The 12,234-nt window shown below is 40.8% G+C and overlaps 1 protein-coding gene across 1 annotated transcript in view; it reads right to left on the bottom strand.

The window, feature by feature from the left end:
• The window catches only part of LOC140339854 (trypsin-like), a 5,555-nt gene extending 2,023 nt beyond the window's left edge, over positions 1–3,532 (bottom strand). Inside the window, exons 1-2 of the mRNA XM_072424755.1 lie at positions 3,481–3,532; positions 582–732 (exon numbers count right to left, since the gene is read on the bottom strand). Of these exons, the coding sequence (XP_072280856.1) occupies positions 582–732; positions 3,481–3,532 (203 nt within the window). The remainder of the gene's footprint in view (positions 1–581; positions 733–3,480) is intronic.
• Positions 3,533–12,234: the final 8,702 nt, after the last annotated feature.

The raw sequence follows: 12,234 nt of genomic DNA, 5'->3' as shown, positions 1-12,234 counted from the left end.
TGGATAGGGCATTTTGGGCATTCCAGTACAAAACCAAGAGAATTAGTATGACCCATTGAGGATCGGAGCATTTGTGACTTTATGCACTGATGTTAAATTAGCTTGTAGTTAGCATTTTAATACATTTAATGGTTTTCAGTAAAGTTGAGGTCATAACTGAGAAGATCACTTGAGTTCCTCTAGTACACTAAACAAGTCCAAATATATATTTATGGAGCTGGCTTTGTGTACTGGAGCACAGTCATGCTAGAACAGAAAAGACCATTCCCCAAACATTTCCAAGGTTGATTTTTTCAGGCTGTAATATACCTGTGCCCATCATTAAAAGCATATGCATTAAAACTGGGAGGGCTGTCCTCATCACTTTTTGTCATATAGATAGGTGTTGTAATTGGCGGTGAAATGTTTGACTATATATAATATTATCACTCCTCAAAATGGTTAACAGGCAAGACTGTGTAGCTCAAGCTTCATCTTTATCAATGGAAACCCATTGCCAACTAATTTAGGTTTATAACTAACTTGTTTTGAGTAAAACTACACTAATATTTAGCATTATCTATCCAGAAGAGGTAACTTACGACTTGTAGCAGTGAGCAGCGGAGACCACCCACAGGGTGTTGATCAGGGATCCACCACAGAAGTGATATCCGGAGTTCAGGGACACCTGCCAGGGCTGAGAGTATGCTGAACAGGTGTATCCTCCGACAATCTTATCATCGTCGATGGCAGCTGTAAAGTAGAGGTCAAACAAATTAATTATTTTAGTAAATATTTTATATTCCAGTGTTTATATATGGTAAGTGTTTCATGTTTCAATTAAAAATTTGAGATGAATACTAAAAAAAAAGTTCAGCCCTCTATAGAAATTATTCCTAATTCACTCAAATCAGCCAAATCCAGACTGGCCCGAGATGTTTCATTGGTTTTTGTGTATACAGCACTTTTCCTTTAGTTCTGTATGTTTTAAGTGGATCACTTTTGACTTTTGTGTTTATTTGGGTAGGTTGTCCCTTAGTCCTTGTACAGGTATCTCGTATATGTATGTCGTATTGTATAGGAAATCTTCTAAATTGGAACCCATATAGCAAATAACCATCTCCTAAACTATCCAATAATCTAGGGGGGAATCTAAAACATTGCCAATAGGAGAATCTTTATTATCCAATAAATTTAATGTCTAACAGCACAAAATCTTCCAACATACATTTAGACGTTGCCAAAGATGTTATTATATATGTATTAGGGAACATGTAGTGATTTTACTTGTGTGTGTATGTCAAAATAGATTTAAAAGTAAATAAATACATAAGTATTTTCATTATTACTATTCTATCTGGACTGGTTTGTGGGGGGTTTGTTAGGTAAGTTTGCTTGGATGGCATGCATTGATGTGACTTTTTGTAATCTTCATTATTGTTAGTTTTATCTGTTGCTGCAATGTTTTTGTGTCTGTTTTAAACTGATGGTCTCTATTGGTTAGCAATTCTTTGAACTGTTTTCTTACAATGTATATGTAATCATTCTTAATAAAGGTTTTGTCATCTTATCCACAAATAATTAGTACAAATGGCTGCATGGTTCCACTACAAACTGGTATGTGACCCCCTCATTGCCTTTGTCCCATTCTCAAAGTCAGATTGTTATTTGAATGTATTATGTACATATTCCTCTTCTGAATAAATTGGCATGGGTTGAATTTATTTTATTTGTTTTTTTCATAGTCTGACATTTGCTGAATAAGCTGATTTGTCCCCACACACCTCGCTGTACATTTGTAGTTGTGTTATCGGTTTGTACTTAATTCCATTACATAGTTTGGTGTCATCTGCAAACACAGAAATCCCAAACTCTATATCATTTATAAAGATGTTACACAGTAAAGGTCCCAACACTGAACCCTGGGGTACACCACTAATACCCTTACACCATTCAGAGTATGAATCATTATTTACAACTCTCTGGATGCGATCTTTAAGCCAGTTCTCTATCCATTTACAGATTGACTTTTCTAAACCTATTGACCCTAACTTGCATATGAACCATCTGTGGGGTACAGTGTCAAATGCTTTAGCAAAGTCCAAGTACACTATATCAACTGCCACTCCACTGTCTACCTGTTTACTTACTTCCTCATAAAAAGAGAGTAAATTTGTTGGATGAGAGAGTAGATCCAAATTAAGATTAATTGTTGCAATTATATAACAAGAAAATCAAAATGCTTAGTAGTTAAAGAGATTTTAACTAAAACCAGGAAATACATCAATCAAGGCTTTTTTTCTCTCTCGCATTTTATTTTTCCAGTTCTGTATTTATATGTGAGCTTGCACTTTGACAACGCTCAGCACTTTGAAGCTATAGTACATCCCAAGTAATTACACTTGTTCCAATTTTGTTTTGTAGGGGAGGGTTCCCGTAGGAGTCTTGAACCATGTCTCTTTCTATGTAGCTGAACACGAATATGTGCAGGAGGGGGAAAGATTCACTCCTCCCTCCTCTAGTGAATACATTTCTGTATAAGAACAGCACGCTGCGTGATGTGGGGTAAATCCACTTTAGGATGTCTGTCCAATCTCAGTAGGCAATCTTCTGCAGGAAGAGTGCTGCTTTAACTACAGCTCTGACACCCCCGGCAATTTCTCGATAACAGGATCTGAGGGCTCACTTACATATACCTCCCCTACCTCCCAAAACACACCTGGATCATGTAACTACCACACTAATTCAAACACAGGACACTGTTTTCCTACTCATTGATAGTCCAGTCCCTGCACCATCATCTCTGGACCCCAACCTATGCTATCACCAGACTTCCTACCACTCCCAACCCTGAAGCCATACCCAAAATAAATAAATCTTTTTTAGGCCTGCACCCCCAACCACTCTCATCACCAATGCAAACAAAAGGTCCAATAGACAATTACTTTTTAAAACTGTCCCTAGAGGTCAAGAATCAGAAGTCATCAATTTATCCTCATACACCCCCACCAAAGAGGAACTAAAATTATAAAAACTTTTTGTCCCTCCTCAGATTTAAATAAATTTGAACTGGTGGAAGACGTACATCTGTTTGCCAGAACCCCTACCTTAAAAGTAATGTTTGATAAATCACAATAACAACCTAAAATTTTACCACCATCAGAATACAGCTCTTTTAACACTCAGGTGTTAGGAAATGCTCTGTCCGGGACTCCATGCTGTGCAACATGTGCAGTATGTTTGTTCTGTCCAGCAATTTTATTTGCAGCAGCCAGGGGAACTAAGATAGCAGCAGCCCCCGCTTCCCTTTAGTTATGCAACATTGTGTATTTTTGGCATCCCCAGCATCCATTGGTAGGCTCTGCACAGCTTAAGGGGATTCTAGAGGCTGATCAGCTCCTGACTTGGTCCTGCACTGCTATTGGCTGCTGGGACTTTAAAGCCACTCTGGTTTCAGTCACCAGGGCCTGGTATAGTGTTTAATTTGTACTTTGTACTCACAGCAGGAAGTATTATTAACAACCCAGATGCTGACATTAGAACCTTTCTTCATAATTACTGTTTTTCTGTATCTGAGCCCAAGAAAATTTACAATGTCTGTGATATATAAAATGGCAAAATTAATTTTAGAGTCAAGTTCATGTCTGATCTTGGGGGGATTGGAGGCTTGAAACCCCCTCCCTCCTCTTTTGCTCTGGGGCGGGATCGAGGTTCGCTGTTTTAGCCTGGGATGCCATTTTTTTGTAGAAAGTGTGGGTCGTATTCACATACAGAAAGATCACGCACCTCAGAATTTTCTCTCTGCAAAAGATGCAACAAAACTGGTCACAAAACTAAATATTGTCCTGTGAAAATGGTGTATAACCTGTGCGGAAGTTCTGCTCCTATGTATAAAGGTTGTCTACATCGGAGTAAGAGGGCAGATGTCGCCTCCACTGCATCAGCGGCCAAAGATCTGCGGTCAGGGGGTGTGGGTACTGTCGCTGCTCATATGGTGGAGGTAGCTGCATGCCCTCAGCGTGGCCCAGTGTCTGAAGCCCCTGCAGCACCATCTCAGTCAGAGCTGGAGGAGGAGATGGAAGCCTTACCAAGCAGTCCTGAAGTTGTCCCAGATGGGGAAGCCAAACCAGTGGAGGAGTCTGCATGAACTGACTCGCCGACACCACAAAGGAGGACCAGGCATGAGTCTCAGTCCAGTTCGGCGGAGGAAGAAACCACAGTTAAGCACAGCTGAAGTGAAAAGTCTGCTGCTATCGGCACAGGTTGGTGACCAGGAACCTTATTCAGGTCTCATTGAGGAGTTGACCGTACTGAGTCAACAGGCTCCACCATCTGCGGCAGTTCCACCTTTGACCAGCTCAGACGAGGAACTGTTCAGTCCAGCACGCAGTGTCCGTATAGAGTCATACCACTCTGAAAATGGGGGGGTTTAAAATTTGTTCCCTGAATATCAGGGATCTAAAAATCTCTGTAGGGAGGGCAGCAATGTTTAGCTATTTAAGTGAAATTAACTGTGAATTTTTTTGTCTTCAGGAGTGCAAAATAGACACCACCCAAATTATGAACACCTCACACAATCCTGGACTCACGGCCCTTCAGTATGGTCCGGGGACAATGGAAATTCAGCTACAGGTATTGGTGTCCTTGCAAATGGGAACGAAGACACCTCATCATTTATTGAGATAGTACCTGGGAGAGCTGTAATGGTCATGCTAAAATTTACGGGGAAGGAACTCGGGGTGTTTAATATCTACTGCTCCTTGGAGAAAAATGAGCGAGCTGAATTGCTTAATACCATACAGTTCTTCATTCCAAGTTCCTCCCCTGCAACTGTTTGTGGTGATTCTAACTGCGTATTATCAGGTGAAACACAAGCCAGCTGTAGATCAAGTGGGCACGATAAAACATCTGAACAGCTGTAAAAACATGATGGCTGATCTCGAGTTGCAGGAGATCTGGAAAAAGTTACATCAAAATGATCCTGGTTATACATGGTCCAGCAAAAGTCTTGCATTGACATTTGTTTTTGCCATTACTCTATCACTCCAGGGAAAGTCACTCTCCAAAACAACATTTTCTCAGATCATAAGTTATTGTACATTCACCTAAAATTATCAGTTACACCCAAGAACCAGGGATATGAAGGCTAAATGCCACTCTTGTAAAGGATTCTAGGATCAAAACACAATACACATCAGTATACAAGTCATGGCGGAGGGACATAAGCAAATTTTCCAACTTCATAAGTTGGTGGGATAACATCAAAAATAAATCTAGGTCTTTCTTTATCCAGAAAGGAATACAGGAAGCAATGAGGAAAGAAAAATGATTCCGGAGGCTAAACACACAGCTCAACACTTTTATTAATTTTAGCAAAGACTGCATCCCAATAGAGGAGGAAATTAATATTTTAAAAAATGAAATAGAAGAGGCCATCACTGCTAAAGGGAGACAAATTATTTACAATGCAAAAATAGAAAAATTGGAAAAAACTAAAAATGCTCCAGGTTTTTCTTTAAAAAAGCAATCAGTTTAAAACAAAACATTAAGGATAAGGTCACAATATCTGACGTGTTAGAGGAGGCCCAGAGTTTCTACTCAGAGCTCTTTAGGGATCAGGAGATAAATCCAACCATAACCAAGAAGGTGGTAGGTGCCTTGGAGCCTTAATTGGATCATGTTGACCAACAAGTCTTTTCTGAAGATCTGAGTGAAAAGAGCTATTAGTGTCTGATTTTCCATGAAGTTTTGTCATCTAACAGGCCTCCAGACTCCGGAGTTAAAGAAGGATACCCTCTCTCTCCTCTTCTATTTCTCTGTGCCTTGGAACCACTTCTGTCATCATTAGGAAAGGACAAGGTAATCCGGGGAGTCCCTATACCAGGGGGTGGTGGCCAGTCTGCCAGAAATTGCGCATACATGGACGATGTTACTGTCCTTTGTACCACAGAGGCTCTCAATAGGGCAATTCTAAACACTGAATTTTTTTGTACAGGCTCAGGATTTAGGCTAAATATCAACAAGTGTAATTATCTTTATCTTGACCAATGGCAACTTCAACATCTACAAATTGCAGCATCATGTCAAGCTATCAAAATTTTGGGAGTGTTTTTTGACCATCAAAACAAGGGGCACCAAAGCTGCAGCATTGTCCAAGAAAAAATAAGCCAAAAAATTGAATCCTAAAAACGACATAACTTAACATTAGAAGGTAAAGTGCTGGTTGTAAAATCAATAATTCTCCCTCAGTTACAACACCTAAGCCTTGTCTATCCACCATCGCTCTCCATAATTCAAACAATTACCACAAATATCTTCAAATTTGTCTGCAGCTCAACTGTTGAAAAAATTCAAAGGTCAATTGTGCACAAAAGCAAGGCAAATGGGGGTAAAGACCTCCCGGATAATAAGATCTTACTGTGGTCCAGTTTTTTCTCTCTCTGCTTCAAACCTCCAAACCAAAACTAACAAATGGTCATATTTTCTCAAGTATGCAGCGGGTCATGTGTTTCGGAGGAGAGCCCACAAAACCTAGGCCAAAACACCCTATTAGATGCAAATAAAATTAGGAAATTCATCAAAACAGAGTAGGAAATTGCGCCTATATCCACTTTTACTGCAGAAAGGTCAGCACAAATCTGGAAAAACGTGGACAAAAAATTTCTATCAAACGAATAAAAAGATATTGCTTGGCAGGGTGTCCATGAGCGCCTGCCCCTGAGTGCCTTTCAGCATAGGAGGGGTTTTGTGAGTTCTCCTGTATGTCCCCGATCCGGATGTATGATTGAGGAATCAACACTACATCTCGGTAATTGCCCGTATGCAAGGTCGGTGTTTTGGTCAGCCGGGTCTTTGCTGAATTTTTTACCAGGCCTTCAAACACTCCACCACCAGGTTGTCATGTACGGTCCTCCTCTTTCCTACTCAGTAGAGAAGAAAAAGCTACTTTGGGTTTCTATAAATTGCCTGAAATTTGCTTTTTGGAAAACAAGAAACATTTTCTTGTACAAAGATGATTTCATAAATGAAAAGAAGTGTATTAGCTATGCCATGAGCAAAATGTTTGATTTCTTTGATTTGATTGCAAAAAAATGAGTAAACTAGAAGCCCAGAGACCCTGGGGAATGTATATGTGGAATATACTTGTGTCATTTCTTTTTTGTGTAGTTGCCAAAATATATATGTTTTTTTTTTTGTAAAAAAGGAAAGCAAAGATTTAAATACCTTGTTGTGTTTGTGAAAATGGCTTTTGGGTATGTTCAAAAATACATGTATAAATGTTCTGTATATGTTGGAAAATGCTATGTACTTATCTGTTCAAAAGTTATTCTTGGTTCTTGTTCATATCTTTACCTAGTAAAAGGGAAATTTGGACTTTTGTTATTCTTTTTACAAAAGGACTTCATACTTTGCTTTCAGAAATTGACCTTTGTTCTTTTTTCTGTTATGAAGTTATGAAATGGACTTTATGTTTCTTTTTTCTGTGATGAAACGGACTTGTGCCCTGATTCTTTGATTTGAATATGCAAAATATATGCAAATGTTCTTGTCTGCTTTGGTACTTTATTGTAATTTGTGTATCTGTCTCTGATATTTGTACTCTTTGAAAAAAAAAATTCTTTTATCTGTAAATAAGCTGTTTATACTTTTCTAAAAAAAAAAAATGTAAAAAAACAAAAAAAAAGTAAATTTGAATGTTTCTCTGTTACTGACCTTTGCCTGTTCCTGACATTCCGTTTGAACTCTGCCTGGACCGACCTTTGCTTGTGACCCCGATTTGGTTGTGCCCTTCCCTTTGTACCTTAGTGGACTGATCCCCTGTGTTTTGACTTCCGCTTGTTTCTGGATTTCCTGATAATTCTGTACTCTGTATTTGTGGGCTCCTGGTCAGCTGCTGGCCTATCCCCAGACACCATACCTTGCGCACCAAGTCCTGTGGGCAACCGAGTGCTGGGGACACAACCAGTCTCTTGAGGCTGAGCGGGGGCTCCTGGTGTCTGGGGAATACTGGTACTGACCAGGCCTTACATCAGGATTTCAAAAATTTTATAAAACCAATATACCAAATGTTAGAGGAGAATGTGGACATCGAAAGACAAACCCTACACTATTCCTCAACACCTAGAGGAACTAGTTTAGCAAATTCTTTTCCCATTAGACGTGGGAAATTCACCTTCTTAGCACCTACTCAAGAAATCAGGAATATGGAACCTGTCACCAATACTTCTTTGGAAAATCTGGACCCCAAACAACGTTTAGCTTTACAGAACCTCAGAAAGAAAAAAAACATTATCATTAAACCCTCAGACAAAGAAGGTAATATAGTCATTTTGGATCCACTATAATATGAACAAATATGCTACAAAATCCTCCACATCAAAGACTGGTATAAGGAAATTCAAGGAAGCATTATAAATTTATTGTATACCCAATACTATTCCATCATAAATGATGCTTTTTGACAGGGTACCATACATCAAAAAATGAAAGACTACCTGTATATCAAATTTCTTTTCGCCCCACTTTCCATTCCGTTCCTAAAGTACAGAAAGATTTGGAAAACGCATCAGGACGCTTTATAATCTCCGGCACTGGATCCATATCATCCAATGCCAGTGAATTGGTGGACTCCTTTTTAAGACCACTACTTATCACATTGCCTTCATACCTGAAGGATACAATAGAACATCTGAAAGTCCCATCCAGCTTACATATTCTGCCAAACTCACTGTTAGTCACAGTTGATGTGGAAGCTTTTTACTGCAGCATTCCCTATCTCAAAGGATTAGATATCATCGGAACACTCCGCATTCAAATACATCCTAACAAGAAATGTATTCACTTTTAAAAACAAACACTACCTCCCAATTCAAGGAGTAGCCATGGGCACAAGATGAGCCCCATCACATGCAAATTGGTATTTAGGTGACTTTCCACAAATCATTAATATATACTTACCTGGAAAAGGTATATTGATGACGATATTATAGTATGGACGGGAACCGAATCCTCCTTTAATGAATTCTACGCGGAACTGCAAAATAACTCATATAATCTCAATATGATAAAAGAAAGTATCCTTTTTAGACACATTCATTAGAACCACTCCAGCAGGCATAGCCAGCACTACTTTATACAGAAAGGAAACCGCTGGTAATACAACGTTACATTCAGCCAGTGCACATCCTCAACCATTAAAACGAAGCATCCCCCTCAGCCAATATCCTAGGTTGAGGAGAAATTGTACGGATGATTCAGATTTTGATAAAGAATCCACAGTCCTCCAGGAAAGACTACTCATAAAAGATTATAGCAAAAATCCACTCAAGAGAGCTTATAATAGAGCAGGGTAAATGTCCCTTTTAGTTTATTTGCAGACAAGATAGTGGTAAATGTCCAATGACCTTGCAGGTAAACAGTAGAGGAAAATGTCCAATGAGTGGGCAAATTACAATGCTAGTAAATGTCCAATGACTTTGCTGATAACAGTGGTGAAAATAAATTGCAGACAAACCTTGGAAGTCATACACGGAGAGCGGAGGATGCATGAGTAGCGAGTCTCAGGAACCAGGAGCAGGAACCAAGAATCAGGAGCAGGAACCAGGAAACAGCAACCAGGAACCAGGAATCAGGAAACAGGAAGTTGTCACGATCAATCCGCACTGGAAGGAAATCTTGGAGCCTTAATATAGTGCAGTCCTAGTCTCTGATTGGAGTTTGTACTGGGCATGTGCAGAGTAAGGATACGCACTGAGCATGTGCGATTGCGGTGCAAACTGAGCATGTGCAATAAGGTTCATTTAGACATAGGTTTGTGACAGTGCCCCCCAATTAAGGGCGGCCTCGGGACGGCCTCTGGACTTGGTTTCTCTGGATGCTGCTGGTGAAAGTCATTCACTAACCAAGTGGCGTGTACTGATGTTGCAGGTTCCCATGAGCTTTCCTCTAGTGTAAACCCTTTCCATTTGATAAGGTATTGTATGCCTTTACCTCTTCTTCGAGAGTCCAGTATTCTCTCCACCTCAAATACCTCTTCTCCATCCATCAAAATGGGTAGAGGTTCTGCCGTTTGGACTCTGCCTGGGTTCACCCACTTTAACAGAGGTACATGAAAAATGGGGTGCACTTTCATGGTGCGTGGAAGGAGTAATTGATAGGCCACTGAGTTGATCTGCTTCGTGCTAGAAAATGGACCCACGAACTTGGGACCCAACTTCTTGGAGGAGCAATGTAATCGAAGGTGGGCACTAGAGAGCCAGACATCCCCAATCTTGAAATTAGGGTGAGGTCGCCGATGTCTGTCTGCATTCTTCATGTGCCATTTTTAAGTTCTGCTGAAGTTCCTGATGAACATGCTTCAGTTCTGAAGTTAACTCTTGTACTGCTGGAACAGATAGACAAGGCGTTGGGTCAAGAAACATGTTTGGGTGATACCCGAAATTGGCGAAGAAGGGAGACATCTTGGTAGAGGTGTGCATTGCTTTGTTAAGAGCAAATTCAGCTAAAGGTAGCAGATGCACCCAATCGTGTTGAAGAGATGAGCAGTAGCAGCGGAGGTACTGCTCCAGTACCTGAATAATGCGCTGTTTGGCCATTGGATTGAGGATGATAGGCCGATGAGAATGCCACATGGATCTAGAGACTCTTGCACAGTTAAACCCAGAATTTAGCCATAAATTGTGACCCTCGATCCGACACGATCTGCTGTGGGAAGCCATGAAGACGAAAAATCTCCTAATGAAAATCCTGGCGAGGCCATCTACTAAGATGGTGGTTCATCCGTCCGATGGGGGAAGTTCATAGAGATGTTATCCCACAGTCGGTCGGGTATTGGTAGAGGTCCCAGGAGCCCCATGGGTAGCGCTGTTTGACCTTTGCTTCTAGCACAGACATCACATCCTTGCACAAACTCGGTACAATCCTTGTTTAAAGTAGACCACCGGAATTTGCGGCGTGTTAGTTCAAAAGTCTTGAGGGAACTGAAGTGTCCAGCCATGGGATGGGTATGCATGCTTTGAAGGACAGGAGTCTGTAAGGGAACTGGAACAAAATTTTTCCTTGATGTAACAGAAAACCTGCTTTTTGAGTCAAGAGTTCCTTTGTATCAGGCAAAAGTGTCTTGGAAGTTTCCTTGATTTGGTTCAGTAATTGTGTCTCTAACAGGAGAAAGTGGCTATCCTGAAGAATCGGTTTTCCATGTTCCGACGTCTCAGCCCTTGAATGAATCCGAGACAAGGCATCTGGTTTCCCATCCTTTGAGCCTGGTCATTATGATATGTGAAAATTGAACCGTGTGAAGAAGAGGGACCAACGGGCCTGTCGAAGCCGAAGACAATTGGCAGCCCGTAAGTACTCCAGATTCTTATGATCAGTCCATATCACAATTGGGTGAAGAGCCCCCTCCATGAGATATCTCCACTCCTCCAGGGCTAACTTATTGCAAGTACCTCTCTGTCCCCCACATCGTAATTGCACTCGGAAGACGAATATTTCTTAGAAAAAAAGTCTAGAGGATCTAGACAGAGCCTTTGGAATAGTTCAGATATCAGAGTATGGCTTATTGATGGTTATCTGGTTCAGAGCACGATAATTGACACATGATCGCAGGGAACCGTCCTTATTTTCAAGAGAAGATACCCGCTCCGGCTGGTGAGCGTGAAGGTCGGATGAATCCCTTGGCAAAGCTTTCTTCAATTTGGGATTTCTGGATCGGAGAGTGGGAAAATATGGCCATAAGGGGTAGTAGACCCTGGCAATAAATTGATGGGGCAGTCATATGGCCTATGAGGGGTCAAGGTATTGGCCCCTTTTGGATCGAAGACATCCAAGAATTCTCTGTACATCTCTTGGAGTATTGCTTCCTATTCCAAAGACAAGGTGGCCACGGCTAAGGATTCTTTGGTCTCCCGGAAACAGTTCTGCTGGTAAAACTTAGAAGAAAAAGAAATGGTACCCTTAGACCAGTGGATATCGGGTCTGCAGCCAAGATAGTCCCAAAATAACTGGAAATATTGGTGAGGGTAGCAAGTCAAAGGATAGATGCTCATGATGCCCCAAAGAGGTATGTACTTGCATTGGAGGGGTATAAGTGGTAATAGGCCCGGTACAGGGAGTGGCCAATGAAATAGCAATGGGAAGGTTTCTTTCTTGAACTTGGATTCTTTGAGCGTGGGCGAATCGTATGTCCATGCACCGGAATCAATAATTGCATTGGTCTCGGCATGGCCTCCTGGCCAATGAAGGATAAGAGAGATG

Source organism: Pyxicephalus adspersus, chromosome 10, assembly GCF_032062135.1.
Source record: "Pyxicephalus adspersus chromosome 10, UCB_Pads_2.0, whole genome shotgun sequence".
Taxonomy (NCBI): Eukaryota; Metazoa; Chordata; class Amphibia; order Anura; family Pyxicephalidae; genus Pyxicephalus; species Pyxicephalus adspersus.
The sequence above is the reverse complement of the archived record's forward strand: the minus strand, read 5'-3'. Positions and strand labels throughout refer to the sequence as shown.